This window comes from Heloderma suspectum, chromosome 2 (genome assembly GCF_057233095.1).
Source record: "Heloderma suspectum isolate Gila_16-S chromosome 2, 16-S_ref, whole genome shotgun sequence".
Lineage (NCBI taxonomy): Eukaryota > Metazoa > Chordata > Lepidosauria > Squamata > Helodermatidae > Heloderma > Heloderma suspectum.
This window is the reverse complement of record NC_139459.1, coordinates 191,230,175-191,246,111: the sequence shown is the minus strand read 5'-3', so window position 1 is coordinate 191,246,111 and position 15,937 is coordinate 191,230,175. Positions and strand designations below refer to the sequence as shown.

The following is a 15,937-nucleotide window of genomic DNA, read 5'->3' as shown; positions in this document are numbered from 1 at the left end:
TTCCACTGTAAATCCTGCATTTCATTATTTATTTCATTTCTATACCACCCAATAGCCGAAACTCTCCAGATTATGCATATCTTACTTGTAAGAATTAAGGACAGCAAGCGAAAAGTTGTCGCGTAGCTGGAAATTGAGTCCTTGCTGTGCCTGAGGCGGCGAACCTCCCGGGAAGCCATCTGCGTGTGCAGGGGGTCACCGAAAAATCTAGCCATCGCCATCATGAAACCTTGATAGTCCCCGAGCAGAGGGTCATTAGCGAGAAGAAGTCCCGAAGCCCATTTAGCTGTCATGCCTGAAAGTAGGCTAATGATAAAGCCCACATGAACCTGTTCTGTCAGGAATTCCTCAGGTCGTAGGTGCATCTACAGCTCTGATTGGGCACGGAAAATCACGGAAAAAGTCCTTTCTCACCAGAAGACTTCTCTGGCAGAGCCACTGGGCACTTGTGGCAGGGGGGAATTGGAGGTGGTGGGGGTTGAACCGCAGCTTGTAGACTCTGTATGGCAGTCATCAGTTGAGCCACTTGATCACGAAGAGCCTGGTTCTCTTGAGCGAGAGCTTGCACCGTCGAGTCCATGGCAGCCTCCAGAGGCAGTAGGAGCAGAGAGAGAGAGAGAGAGAGAAAGAGGAACGGGGACCAAGCTGTCAGGAGCACCCTAGCTGCCTCTTGCAGTCCCCTCCAATAGCCAACTCAGGACACAGACGACGAGGATTCTTTCCAAGGCTTTATTCCTTTATGACTCTTTCAGATACTAATCACTAGCGACTAAGCAAGGAACAGCACTGGGGAAAGATAGCAGAGTAGCCTAAGCTCCAGGTAAGGCAGTTGGTCCCCGTTTGAAGGAGATCTACGGGAAGACTCTGAACTTATGGGCTATGGAGAAATCCTCGCTGTTTCACTTGGGTCCTCGGGACGCGACCATTGTTTGAGCGCCAAATGAGCTGAGCGCCTGCTTTCGGCACCCTCCATCTGTCGTCTCTCCCTGCGTCTGCGCCGAGCATCCAGCAAGCCCCCCTCCCACGCTCTCTCACTGCCAGGGTCACTATCTATCCCAGGAATGCTGGTAGGAGGAATCTCTGCCAGCTGCTGTGCTTGTGAGAGATGAGCAAACTCCTCTCCCACGGATTGCTGTTCTTCCTCAGAATCAGAACTGCTCTGGGGCTCTATGGGCTCAGTTTCCACCCTGACAATATGTTGCAGGCTAGCTGGAAGTTTCAGGGGTTAGCTGAATATTCCATCTGCTAGTCTGTTGTGACAGTTTCTAAATAACAGTTAAATTGATGTTTTGCTACCTTGGAACTTGTCTTTTCCCTCTCTACTGCTACAATTGTGTTCATTACTAAAGTTTTATTGTGAGTCCTCCAGGTGCATGTTCAAGTTACTTGCCAACACTTATATCTCAGCATAGATCTATATCTAAGTCTATATCGATGGGCATTCTCACCATACATGCATCGGATTCACCTTCATGTGATGACATGGCCAGCCATGGGTCTTATAGGCCCCTTCCAACCCTACTATTCTATGATCATAGGATAACCTTCATGGTGGTAAATGGCACAGGGCCAATGTGTTATAGCCATTATCCATTTGGGGTGTACGCCTCATACCTCTCTTGCATATGTAGGCCCCAACATCACCTGCTGCCTCTCCATTCAAATCCAAGTTCCTGGCTCAAACCTGGCACAAAAAGAATGTGCTGCTCCCTAACTATGACTTCTGTTGGAACCTGGGATATCTTGCATAGCTGCCTTCTGCTTTGATTCTTTATCATTTCAAATTTAGTTTAACTTCTTAAACATCTCTCCCCCGCCCCTTCCCAAGTTTCCTTTGAACCCAAGTTCTTGCTTTTCCTGAGGATGTTCCTTGGGACATATTTTAATTTGGCATACCACTTATGAACCTGTCCTGAGCATCTCACAGCAGAACAGAGCCGTAGTGAGATGGACAGTACACTCCTATTCCTGTCCACTCAGAAGTAAGTCCCATTGAATGCAATGGGGCATACCCAGGTAAGTGTCAGGAGCACCCTGGCGGCCTCTTTCAGTAGACTCCAATAGCCAACTCAAGACACAGACGACAGGTTTCTTTTCAAGCCTTTAATCCTTTTACAACTTAATGACTCTTTCAGATGCTAATCACCAGCGACTAATCAAGGAACAGCAGAGTGGCCTATGCGCTGAGTAGGCAGTTGATCCCTGTTTGAAGGAGAGTCACTTGAAGACCCTGAACCTATGGGCTAGGGAGAGATCCTCCCTCTTTCCCTTGGGTCCACGGGAGGTGGCTGTTGCTTGCGCACCAAACGGGCGCTACGCCTCCTTTCCACGCCCTCCATCGCTCTTTGCGTCTGCGTCAAGCGTCCAGTAAGACCCCCTCCCGCACTTGCTCACTGCCAGGGTCACTATCTATCTCAGGAATGCTGGCAGGAGGAATCTCTGCCAGCTGCTGTGACTGTGAGGGATGAACTGGCTCCTCTCCCACGGATTGCTGATCCTCCTCAGAATCAGAACTGCTCTGGGGTTCTATCGGCTCAGTTTCCACCCTGACAGTAAGTAAGTATAGGAGGTATAAGATGGCAGCGTAAACTCTTTGAGGCAATAGTTGAACAAGGGGTGGGATCAATGAAAACAAGTCCACCTTTCTTTGCACAGAGGGCGGGAGCAATCCTGTGGCCGCTAGACAGCAGCTAGATGGCCATAGGATAACTGTTTTCCAAACAACCTCGGAGCCCATGCTCTGAGATCAGTTCCTTGAAAAATGACCTCCCCCCACTACCACGCTGCCCTGGTGGCACAGCAGAGAAGCCCCGTCCTCTGCGCTTGGAAGAGGAACGCAGAGCTCCTGAGAAGGGCCGTGTCTGGGGGCATTCCAGGGTGGAGAGAGAGGAACTGTGTGTACAACACATCCTACATGTCGTACAGCAGCCTCCTCTCCTGCTCAGCCCCCCCGTGGCTAGACAGTCGCAATCGGCTGTCTAACAGAAAGAGCAGGGCAGGAGAGGCACAGAGGGAACGATCCCTCCATGCTTCTCCTGCCTTGCTTTGGATAGGCAGTCGCCTCCGAGTTCGGCAGCGGCTGCCTATCTAGATAGGATTGCGCCCTTAATGACTGACACTGCATCTCATTAGGCTATTAAAAGATGTGATAGGAATCATGTTCCACCCACAGTTTATTGGTCATTTGGATGATTGTAATGCTCTTTCTGCAAAATAACCTACACTGCCTGTGCTGGCTTTGGCTGAAGATGGGACAACACATAGTCTGCCAACGAGATTGGCAAGTACGAGAAAGGAATTAGTAAGAGCTTTGCATCCCAGCCTGCAGGGTAGCGAGTGCGAGGGTAGCGGCATGTCACGGCATGTTCCATGCAGTCAGTGACCAGGTGGAGGTTGTTGCTGGCTCCATTGAAGAAGTGCTGTAATAATTTTGAAACTGTGTGCGAGAAATATGATGAAAAGGAAAAGTGAGTCCTGGAACAGTATCAGAGGCAAACTGAAATCTTTGGTAGCTGAAGGGACATCGTATAAATCAATGGAGGGGCATCATGAACTATCCTTGATGGGGCGCTGTTTTGGATTATACTGCTTGAGTATTGAACCCTATTGCTGGCTCCTGATTAGTTTATCTGAGTTTAATTGAACTTGGGCTCATTCAGGACCCTGATCCATGGACTCTGGTGAGGTGCCTGTGTTTTGTGACTTCTGGTAATAAAGGACTTCACTGTTTTTTTTGTTGCTGACATTTTGTTGCTGATATTGCACAGGAACTGACAATAATAAGCATCTTGTATAACTTCCCGACAGCTTTGTCTTCTAAACCTTCCCTGAGAGCAGGCCTACTGGTTTGTGACCTTCATGGCTCCTGCCCTTTCAATTTTTGACACACACATATACACAGTCCGCAAGATGGTTTCCAGAAACTTAACTCACCATCTTCAAAGTACTGTCGCCCATAGATCTCTCTGATGTCAGAAGGCACCCGGTTCCACAGAACGTTGAAGTACTCTTCTATGTTTTGCAAACCAGGTGTATTGAAAGCACCAGGCTCAACAATGCTGACTTGGACTCTGAAAGGAAGGAGCTCACGCCTGAATTGGAAAAGGAAAAGAAAGAGGCCTTCCTACTGAACCATACCAATAATGCAGATACTTAATATAGTTATTGAACTATATTCAATCCTCAAAAAACGTGCTGGTTTAAAAGGCCAGATGGTAAGGCTATCTCATGTTGGTCCAAACTCCACAAAGTTGGGAAATTGGAAGCTAAGGCTGATGCCTTACCTGACATGCCCCGTGATCAGTCATGATGTAGTGCAATGTCACAAACTGTGCTTGCTTACAACTTACCTTCCATGCACCCACACTTTTCCTAGGTCTTTCAGTCCCAGATCCAGATTGGGAGGATGGAGTGCCTGGGACCAGCAAAGATGCTCCACATTGTCCTGGTCCTGTATTGCCTTATGAAGCATCTGAGCCTTACTGTATTGCTAGAGGAATCCTATTGTGAGGTGACCCATGAGTTTTATTGCTTATACCAGTAGCTTGCAAGATGGGTTGAAAAGTGAGAGGAAGCCCTCTTCTTGTACCCCTCACTGTCCTCATATTATTTTTGTGTATCACTACAAGGTAATCCTGTATTAAATTCTAATTCAAGTTTTTTATTCTGTTTTTTCTGTTGCACCAACAGGAATGAGACATTCAATACCATACCAAGATTTCCAACAGCAGGCATGTTGCAAGGTTTTTGGGGTTGCTTTCTAGTACAAGATGTTTGCTTGTGACAGAATGGGTTTGGAGTCTGAAAGCAAAATATTCATTCTCTACCATATTGAGATTTCCACTAGTTCACATACTGCAAGACCTACCCATGGTTGCTTTGGATCTTGAGATGCTTGGTGAAGGTAAAAAATGTGGTGGTATGGTGTAGATTAAAACAAGTGATTAGTGGAAGGCTTAAACACCCTCTTCCAGCACACTACTTAGTTGTTTCAGACAGCATCTTCCCAATATCACTTCACCCCAGAAAAAATGCATGGGTTCGGGTTTGTGAGTTCAGTTGTCTAACTTCATATTCTATGCAAGTCTCTGTGAGTATCCTTTAGTAGGGAGAAGGCACTGCCCTGCAAACATACTTCAATTTAATAAATGTAGCAACTGATTTCTGCTCAAAATCTTTATGTTCCCCACCCCCACACTACCAAGTTCCAGTTTTTCTTGGCATTTCCTAGTAATCTTTGAAACAATTTCCCCTGCCCCCCACCCCAACCTGCTTTGACATTTCTCACCATTACTGGCAACATCATCAGTCATACTGTTGCAAGGAAATACAGCTACATGCACCACACACCATTATTAGCAGTAGTACTGCTCTCAGCCCAGCTATGTTAAAGGAGACACCCATCTCTCACTATAAACTCACCCAGTTAAGGCATTGGTTGTCTCACAGAGTAAAGGTGTGAATTGCCTCACAGTAGGATTCCTCTAGCGATACAGTACAGCTCAGATGCTTCATAAGCCAATACAGGACCAGGACAATGTAGAGCATCTTTGCTGGTTTCAGGCACGCCATCCTCCCAATCTGGATTTGGGACTAAACGACTCAGGAAAAGTGTGGGTGTTGTAAGCAAGCACAGTTTGTGACACTGCACAATATCACAACTGATCAGCTCTAGCGTCCAATTTCCTGGCTTTGTGGAGTTTGGACCAGAGTGACGTAGCCTTATCATCTGGTTTTTCAAACCAGCAGGTTTTTTGATGATTGAATTTCCTTGGTTTTTGAAAAGCAAATGTCTACACACACACACACACACACACACACACACACCGCTCTGTCTGTCTCTGTCTTTCTTGCTCTCTGTCTTTGCAGTCAGAGGTACAGTGCTTCTGAACATCGAGGTCCTATCTCTAATATGAATATAAGAAGAGCCATGCTGGATAAAACCAAGGGTCTAGCATTCTGTTCAGGTGACCAACCAGCTGCCCACAAGGAATTCACAAGCAGGACATGAGTGCAACAGCACCCATGTTCCCCAGCAACTGGTGTAAACTGGCATACTGACTCTGATACTGGAGACAGCTATAGCTTTCATGACTATAGCTGTCATGAAGATGATGAATGGGAGGAGAGTCCACACAGCCATAATAACAATGATAACAATTAAAATAAGATGTGATACTCTCAGAGCCACATAGAAAAGCAGCCTTTGGAACATAGGAGCGAGTTCTGAAAGCCTCCCAACATCCCATCACAAAGCATCCTCCAGAGCAGGCCTACTCAGAAGCAGCACAGTACAAATTTAGTTATTTATTTCATTTCTGTACCACCCAATAGCCGAAACTCTCCAGATTATGCATATCTTACTTGTAAGAAGTAAGGACTGGACTGCTCAGGAGAAAGTATAGGCATCCCTTTGTATATAATGATGATAATGATGATTATATCCCTTGGAAGCCTGCAAGAATCCTTTGCAACCCCCCTTACCTTTCACAAATACAGAAAAACACCCCAAACCATAACATCACCATTGTATTGACGTTACAATAGAGTAATGTAAGCTGCATAAAACAATGAGAAACTGTCCCTGTCCTGTCCCCCCACCTCACCCCCAATATTTGAACTATAAGGCATTACGGGGCTGTGCTGGGGAGTCTTGGATCTGCTGGATCTGAAAACATGCCTCAGGACTGGACCTCACACCTATGCCTGCCTGAAGCTGCCATAGTTATTTTAACTGCCATTGGTTTTGATGGAAAGGAAAAAAAAAAAAAAAGAATGGCTGGGAACCCCCCACCCCCCAGAGGCACCATCCTGCTTCCACTCTGGCCAGAGCAAGCCAGCAGAGCTTGGGAAGTGGGAATCTTTCTCCTCCTCCACTCAGGACTGCTCTGTTAGTGATGAAATATATGAAACAAAGAAGGTGTAAGAGCAGAGCAGTAAGATTAAAGAAGTGTGTGACACACTGTGAAGAAAGCAAAGGACATTATCTTCAATATTCAAAGAAAGTGGAAACTATATAAGAGAATCACACTGAAATAAACAAGAGTGTTGTTTAGAAACAATATTGAAACCAGAAAGGTGCAAGGGGAAAGTTAATGTGGGGTTCAGATTTTAATGAAGGTATTTTGATACAGAAAGTTCTTTCGGTGGATTTTGCTGTGCCCTGAAAATTCTATTTAAGTGAAGTTTCAAATATATTAATACAAGCTGAGGTGGTGGGATTCTGTGACATCTATATAAGAACAGATTAATAAAGAATGCATGTCACACAGATTGCCAGATTCACTGAAAGTGCTAAAGGGATGGAAGACTAAACTTCAGTTCCCCCACCCCCCTCAGAATTAGAGTCCGTTTACTGGTTTTTCAAAACTGAAGTGTACTCCTGACATTAATGTATATAAATATTTTACAACATTTTAATAAAAAGCCATTTAAAGGATATTGGGTTCTTAAACCCCCCAAAGAAGCCTTCACCATCCTGCTAGGCGGAAAGCAACATGGCCATGTTCATCTTCATGGACAAAGAGCTCCATAGGTAAGACGCCAGGATTGGGAAGCCCTGGACCAAGGTGTTTTGAAGAGCTTACTTATACCTCCTCTTCCTCAGTCTCCTGACACAGAGTTGAGCAAACCTGCCACGGCTCATCTATGGGTAAAACCTGACCTGGTACTTTTATCTCAAGCTGCGCAAACACCTTCTCAGAGCTCTGGGCAGCTTTGCGGATGCCGGGAAAGACAGCTGCTGCGAGGAACTGCAATGATCAATCACTGCAGCACAGAACAGCTGGGTGTGCATCTGCTTCCTTCAGATTTGACTTGAACAACAGCCACGCACTTAAGCGGAAGAGGAAGCTACGGAGCTGTATTTTACCTCAGACTGTCAGAGAAGGCTTCCACTCCGTACTTGGATGGGCAGTAACCTCCTCCATAGCATGCCAGTCTTCCTGCCACATTGGCCACGTTGACCACCCTCCCTCGGGCCTTTTTCACCAGGGGCAGCATGTGCAGCGTCACGTCGATCACCCCAAGCAGGTTGACATTGATCACCTTTGCAAAGTCCTCTTTGGTCAGCCATTGGTTGAGAGAGGTCGGGACAGCTATGCCTGCGTTGTTTACCAAGCCCCACAGCCCTGTGTGAGGAGGGAATGTACACATTCAGGATTGTCCTTCGCATTCCAGTTTCCCACCTATCTTAAGAACTGGGTGTTTACCATTTTTTTGGAGTTTGTATGTAGCCACGTATAAATGTGTGGTTTGTATATATGATTGATATACTGTATATTCTAGGGTAACGTCCTCTAAAGTTAAAGGGAAGAGTTAAGGCCATTATAAAGTCACTCTGACACAGCTTTTAAGAGAAGTGCAGACTTAGTGCAGGGGTGCAGAACCAGAATGCGATGTCTGGCCTGTGGAAGGCCTCGTGAGGAGCAATTTGGCCCTCCACAGGGCAGGTGACGCCAGATGATTGTGCCTTTCTTTGTGCTGACTGAGGGAAGCATGGAGTTCCCTACAGCTGTGAAGAACCACAGAATTTATTTTAAAACCTCAATTCCTGAGCAGCATTGAAGGTGCACATGCAGTCAGCAGACAAAAGAAAAGCAAACTGAAATGCTGGTGCACAATGCAATCAATCAATCAATCAATCAGTGTTCCCCCCCCCCCAATGGCAGAAGGACAACACAGAGAATGCTGGACTGCAACTGTTTCACAACAATGGTGATGGTTGGATGCTCTGTAAAACAATGATTAAACAAATGGTAGATGCTGTAGACTTGTTCCTGAACGCCCACGTACGTATGCGTCTGAGTGAAGCATGGTAAACGCACAGCAATAGTTATGCTATGTATATGCGAGGCAATCTTGGATTTCATCTTAACATATCTGGAGATCAAACGTACTCCAATAGCCATAGGAAAAGCTACACATTGCATGGGAGATTCATGGTAAGAGTTCCTGACATTTAATTTCAACTGACAAGCAGCCGCAGGGTGTCAAACTGGATGAAGGCAGGATCTCTGGTGGAGGGGCGGAATAACCTTTTCTTCCTGAGTCATTTTCCTGATCTAAATTTCACCCCCTTTGAGGTGCTATTAGCTTCAGGGGTGGGGTGTAGCCAATACAGAATGATGCAGGAACATCCACTTTGTCCTCCACGGGGCTAATAGGAACTCTGGAGAATGATTTAGACAGGGAAAATGGTGGCGAGGGAGGAAGGAGAAAGGACCAACTTGATCTCCTAAGTGCAGAAGAAGATCCATCCTGGATCAGCCCAAAGGCCTGGCCAATCCAGCATTCTGTTTCGACAGTGTCCAACCAGAGGTCAACGAGACGTCCACAGGGCGGCCATGTGTGCAATAGCACTGTCCCGCCTGTGTTCCCTAGCAACTGTTATTGAGAGGGATACTGCCTCTGACACCAGACATAATATACAACTGTCATGACTAGGAGCTATTGTAGTCTTAATCAACCTTGAAACGATCTAATCCTCTTTTAATGGTGTCATCACGTAAATCTGTGTTGACATGCAGTTTTGCTCTCTGTATCTGTGCCTTTGATTGGCTTGATTGCCAAAGGCACAAGAGCAAACCAGGTGCTCTATTCTGATCAGTTGGCAACCCTAACTGCTCTCCGTAACGTTTGAAGTAAACCATTCATGTCGCTTGCCAGTCACCTTTGTTCCCTATGCACCCTTTCACCCACTCAGTTGCTGCCAGCACACTCTCTGTGCTGGTGACATCCAGAATGGTGGTTTTCAGCCGCTCCGAGGTGGCCTTTCCCAGCTGCTCCGCCCCCTTCTGCGTGAGACAGGCCGCCAACACACGCAGGCCCCGGGCATCGAGCTGCCTGGCGAGCTGGTGCCCAAAGCCAGAATCGCAGCCGGTGATGAAGACATATTTCTCTCCGAGGTTGTCCACAGTCTGCCTCTCCCGGTACCATTGGCGAAGGAAGTAAAGGCCCAAGAGGGCAGCCAGGTAGAGCCACATGGCTAGAGCCTGCAGGCCAGAGGAAAGAAGAGTGGAAGAGCTGGGCTCTATGAACCCATCAGGCCCTTGCTCCTAGCTAGCTGATCAGAACAGGAGCCAGCGCCATGGAAGAGGATGTCACGGTGCGCTGTGGAGAGAACACTTAACTATTTACTGATTAGGTCATGCATATCCACAGTTGATTTACTGTTCCAACCCTGCTGTCAGGAGCACCCTGGCAGCCTCTTTCAGTCTACTCCAATAGCTAACTCAAGACACAGACAAAACTATTCTTTTCACAGCTTTAATCCTTCTACAACTTAATGACTCTTTCAGATGCTAATCACCAGCAACTAATCAAGGAACAGCAGAGTAGCCTATGGTCCAGGTTAGGCAGTTGGTCCCCGTTTGAAAGAGAATCACGGGAAGACCCTGAACTTATGGGCTAGGGAGAGTTCCTCCCTCTTTCCCTTGGGTCCTTGGGATGTGACTGTTGCTTGCGGGCCAAACGAGCGCTACTCCTCCTTTCCGCGCACTCCAGCTGTCATCGCTCCCGGCGTCGGTGTCGAGCGTCCAGCAAGCCCCCCTCCAGCACTCTCTCACTGCCAGGGTCACTATCTATCTCAGGAATGCTGGCAGGAGGAGTCTCTGCCAGCTGCTGTGCCTGTGAGGGATGAACTGGCTCCTCTTCCACGGATTGCTGTTCCTCCTCAGAATCAGAACTGCTCTGGGGCTCTATCGGCTCAGTTTCCACCCTGACATCTGCACATCATTAGAACATGGCCAACATTTCTCTGCAAAGTGGCACAGTGTATTATTAATAGGTGAAATAAATAAAAAAGGAAAAAGCACAGCTTACGTACATCCCTAAAGTTGATTGCCACCCTACAGTCATCGCCATGAAGAGAACAGTGGTGAAATTTTCTACCATACGTCTGGCAGAATTCCAGCTTCCCCCTTGTGCAATTACCTTAAGCAACTTCATGAAATAAAAAGTTGTTATAGGGCCACAGACATGGCTCTCTGTTAAGGGTAAGTCGGCTGAATCACAGAAATGCTGGAAGTGGGGAGTAGGGTCTCTGGCTTAGACTGAAGGCTGATCTACATTGCACCCGCCATCGCAAGGAATTCAGTGTCACGTTGGGTTAAATGCTCTCACATTAGAACGTGATTATTCACATGCACCCATTTTCCCCGTTGCAGTGCTTCATCGAATGCGCGAGCTTGGTTCACACTCGAGCGCTGTGCTGTTTTCCTGCTGTTTTCCTGCACGTGCTTGTCTGATCTCGGATGCTAAGCGGGGTTGGCCCCGGTCAGCTTCACAACTTTGAATCTTCGAAGATCATGCCTGAATTAGAAAAAAAACATCCGGAGCGGGGGATAGGAGGGGGTAAAACTTAGTCTCATTTGGAGGGATAGAACAACTCCCTGCTCAGTGCAGGAAGCCTGATTCCCAGGCGGTTGCCCATCCAACTACTGACCAGGGCTGACCCCGCTTAGCTTCCGAGATCAGACAAGCACGCACATCCAGCCCTTTGCTTGTTGCTGAGGAAATGGGGGCTGCTGAGAAAGCTATGCAATCAGTAGCTGGAAGAAGATATGGGGCCGTCGAGAGCTGTGATTGGACAGGAAGGAAATACAAACACTGCCATATATGGACAGGCGGGGGAGGGGACTACGACTGGATACGGTAGCGAAGGCGGAAAATCAGAGCACATTAAGGGGAAATACCGGAATATTAGGGTATTGAAAGTGGGAGCACGGAAGTGGGAAATTCCAGTTCCAATTCGAGGCAGGTACTGCGTAGTGTGAAAGGGGGGCGGTGAAACCTCATTGGAAGCGAAAAAAGGTGTTAAGTGCAGATCCAGCCAGAGAAAAGTGATCTCAAAGTTGGCAGCATAAGAGAGGTGGGTTTGAGGATGGCCTGTGATGATGCTGTGGTAGAAAATGGCTCATTTAAAGTGTAAAGTTTGATGAGTGCCTGCCCGCAGTTGCCAGGTATTGTCTGTTTTCCCCCCATAAACGTACATGGGATTCATGCAACGCCAAAGAGTGTTCAAACTACCGCACAATTGCGCTCATCTCACATGCCAGCAAGGTGATGCTCAAAATCCTACAAGCTAGGCTTCAGCAGTATGCGAACCGAGAACTACCGGAAGTACAAGCTGGGTTTCGAAGAGGCAGAGGAACTAGAGATCAAATCGCCAACATTCGCTGCAACATGGAGAAAGCAAGAGAATTCCAGAAAAACGTCTATTTCTGCTTCATTGACTATGCTAAAGCCTTTGATTGTGTGGATCACAACAAACTGTGGCAAATTCTGAAAGAGATGGGAGTACCAGACCACCTTACCTGTCTCCTGAGAAACCTGTATGAGGGTCAAGAAACAACAGTAAGAACCAGACATGGAACAACCAATTGGTTCAAAATTGGGAAAGGAGTACGACAAGGCTGCATATTGTCACCCTGCTTATTTAACTTATATGCAGAGTACATCATGAGAAATGCCGGGTTGGATGAATCAGAGGTCGGAATTAAGACTGCTGGGAGAATTATCAACAACCTCCAATATGCAGACGATACCACCCTAATGGCAGAAAGTGAAGAGGATCTAAAGAGCCTCTTGTTGAGGGTGAAAGAGGAGAGTGCAAAAGCTGGTTTGAAACTCAACATTAAAAAAACTAAGATCATGGCATCTGGCCCTATCACTTCCTGGCATATAGAAGGGGAAGAAATGGAAGCAGTGACAGATTTTACTTTCTTGGGCTCCAAGATCACCGCAGACGGTGACTGTAGCCATGAAATTAAAAGACGCTTGCTCCTTGGGAGGAAAGCTATGGCAAACCTAGACAGCATAGTAAGAAGCAGAGACATCACCTTGCCGACAAAGGTCCGTCTAATCAAAGCTATGGTTTTTCCAGTAGTAATGTATGGCTGTGAGAGCTGGACTATAAGGAAGGCTGAGCGCCGAAGAATTGATGCTTTCGAACTGTGGTGCTGGAGAAGACTCTTACGAGTCCCCTGGACTGCAAGGAGATCAAATCAGTCAATCCTAAAGGAAATCAACCCTGAGTGCTCATTGGAAGGACAGATACTGAAGCTGAAGCTCATATATTTTGGCCACCTAATGCGAAGAGAAAACTCTCTGGAAAAGACCCTGATGCTGGGAAAGACTGAAGGCAAAAGGAGAAGGGGACGGCAGAGGATGAGATGGCTAGATAGCATCACCGATGCAATGAATATGAACTTGAGCACGCTCCGGGAGAGAGCGCAGGACAGGAAGGCCTGGCGTGCTATGGTCCATGGGGTCACAAAGAGTTGGACACGACTGAACGACTGAACAACCACAACAACAAACATTTCTCTGCTTGAACAGCATGTCTTGGAAAACAGTTTGACATCTTAGGTAAGGGAGAAGGTGTAGTATGTGCTGTGCCCCAGAAGACGTATAAGGTATTTGTAGGTTTTTGGAAAAAGTGTGATTTTTCATCCCATTTTAACCTATGGAATCTCATAAGCTCTTGCTCACAGGATGGAAGGGGAGATGGCAGTATCTCAAGCCTTTTTGACCCTGAAGAGAGATTCTTTCTGAGGGGACTGTGAGAAGAGAGGAGGACACAGATATTTGAAAACAAGTTTTGCTCTTAGCCCCATTACCTGTCAGTAGATGTCTGACAAGAAACTGTCAGTAACTGAGGTGTACAATTACTTCTAAGTCCTCAACTGCACAGCTAAAGACAGGTTTTATTTTAAGAAATAACTTACCATTAGGGAACATACCACTATTGGATTCCCTTCCCTCTATCTTATTTTATTCATTTGGATGTTTGTTTTCCTCCCTCCCCCCTTTTCCATGCCTGTTAAATAAATCCTGTTTCTTGTTTGATAGGTTGCTAACTGAGGGCTCCTTCACAAGGAGCTTTTATCCTGCGATTGAGATTGCTCCTTCACCGAAGTTTGCAAGCTCCTTACATGATGCAGTGACCTTGCTGTGACCCTCCTGCATTAAATGCCCTCTGTTCCATTTTTAAATAGATCACAGATAATGAGCTATCAAATTACCTGTGTTCAAGTTGTGTTCTGCTTGAGTTCCCTCCGTGAAAAGAGGAAAAGCGGCAAGAAGAGGAGCGAGATCAATGAAAGATGATGGAAGACTCAGATACGGGGAGAAGGAGGGGAAGGAAGTGGGTGAAAAAGGGAGTCGTCGTGATCCTGCATTTAAAATGGAAGCAGAAAGCCTTGTTTTAACTGCAGGATTTTAGGCTGGTGTAGAGATGCCCTGAGTTTTCCTCACCTGTTTTCAGGGAAGATGGGGTTCTGGTGGGCTTAGGTACGCTAGTCTGGGGTCAGCCTCTTTCTCCCTCATCCACTACTGTACGTATGAACCCACCAGCAACAGGGATGCTGGTACGGAAAGTGGGGTTGCAGCTGGAAGCACCCCTGGGTCCTGGGGTGGGGGCTGTGTGCCCCCTCCCCCAAGGGTGATGGGAGCGACAGTCCCAACAACCTCTGGAAGGCCACAGGGTCCCCATCCCTGCATTAAGCAAAACTTACGTTTGCAGTGTAGAGGTGGCCGGGTACAAGTGACTAACCTGCAGGGAGTTAAACCAAGGCCTTCCAGCTTCAGTGGGCTGCAGACGGAGCAGAGACTGCTCTCCTTTTCTGGCCCTTTCCTTTCTGCCTGCTGCACTGTGTGTACGGAGGAGGCGGTGTCTGAATTTGGAGTCCTACAATTGGCTGTTGGCAGCTCCTCCCTTCTGTCCAGGACTAGGCCAAAGGTGGCCAGCTCAGGCAGCTGATTTGGGGTGTCATGGAAAGGCAGGAAATTGCTGTAGAGTGGCCAGGTGTCCTACGTTACAGAGGGCAATGCTCTATTGGAAGAGGTCTCAGAGGACAGCCCTCTCTTGGGAGGTCTGCCCAGTCAAAGCCTGCTTTAAAGTTGACGAACCTTAAGGTAAGCCTTGCACTGGAACCAGCACAGCAATTCTTATGTTCTTTTGCTGCTCTTTGGAGCTTTCATGGCATTGAGAGGTGTGCATTCCCTTTAAATAAGGAGGCTGTACTAACCGAGGCTTGATACTGATGTGGAATGGGTGTCTAGGAAGCACTGTCTGGAAATGTGTGCAAGCTTGCTTTTGTGCATGTCCTTGGAAGTTCACGTGGTAACAAGGATGACCATCCCAGCTCAGCCGGTGTGCTGCTTTTAACATCTGTATGGCCGGAAAAGTCTCTCTCCACCCACATAAAACTGAAAAGCAGCTACAGGAGGCTGAGGCTGTCCATTTCAGTGGGAGAGGGGCTGTGTGAACACTTTCCTCTCCCACCCTCTCTCCACTCAAAATCACTCTCCCTCTGGTGCTTCTCCTCCCCTCACCTCCACACAAGTGCCTGGGGCAGCAGTCTTGAGTGGAAAGACATCATGAAGGAGAAGGGTTAAGAGCAGCCCCCCCCTCACCTCTGGAGTTTGGAGGGGAAGGCAGGGTTGAGACTGTACTATAGCCAAGCCAACACTCCTTCAACAAATACCTGCTTTTTACCACTTGTAGCGAAGGTTGGACATCCATGGTTCATAGGCAGCTCCACGTTTTACCTAGAAAACCCCATGCCTCAGTTGTCACCACTCCGGGTCTATGTGGTCATTGCATCAGTGGTGGCAGGTGGCCGATGGGACTGGTGGGATGGGGGGTGGTCAGCAGAGGCAGAGCCAACAGTATCTACTTTTGCTACACAAAAGCAACAGGGCATCCATTGCTTTTCTTCCATGCAATTGCAAACCCCAGTTGCAAACAACAAGCAAGAAACACAGACTGCTTTTTCTGCAACCGCAGACCCGCCAAAGCATGCATACATACGCACAAGCAAGGATGGTTCTGAAAAAAGTTCCAACGCTCACTGCAATATCTTGCTCGGAAAAAGATGCTACTGCCCCACAACCATATCTCATGCAGAGAAAGAAGAAATGACTCACAGCCACC

General features: G+C 47.3%; 1 protein-coding gene across 1 annotated transcript; it reads right to left on the bottom strand.

Annotated features, from left to right (window-relative positions):
• Positions 1-2,083: 2,083 nt before the first annotated feature.
• On the bottom strand, positions 2,084-14,639 carry LOC146353648 (17-beta-hydroxysteroid dehydrogenase type 6-like). The gene is made up of 5 exons (XM_084836927.1): positions 14,555-14,639; positions 9,671-9,992; positions 7,871-8,129; positions 3,934-4,091; positions 2,084-3,436 (listed from the first exon to the last, which is right to left on the bottom strand). The coding sequence occupies exons 2-5, from the start codon at positions 9,981-9,983 to the stop codon at positions 3,219-3,221; spliced, it is 948 nt and encodes a 315-aa protein (XP_084693053.1). The 5' UTR covers positions 9,984-9,992; positions 14,555-14,639; the 3' UTR covers positions 2,084-3,218.
• Between the last annotated feature and the right edge of the window lie 1,298 nt (positions 14,640-15,937).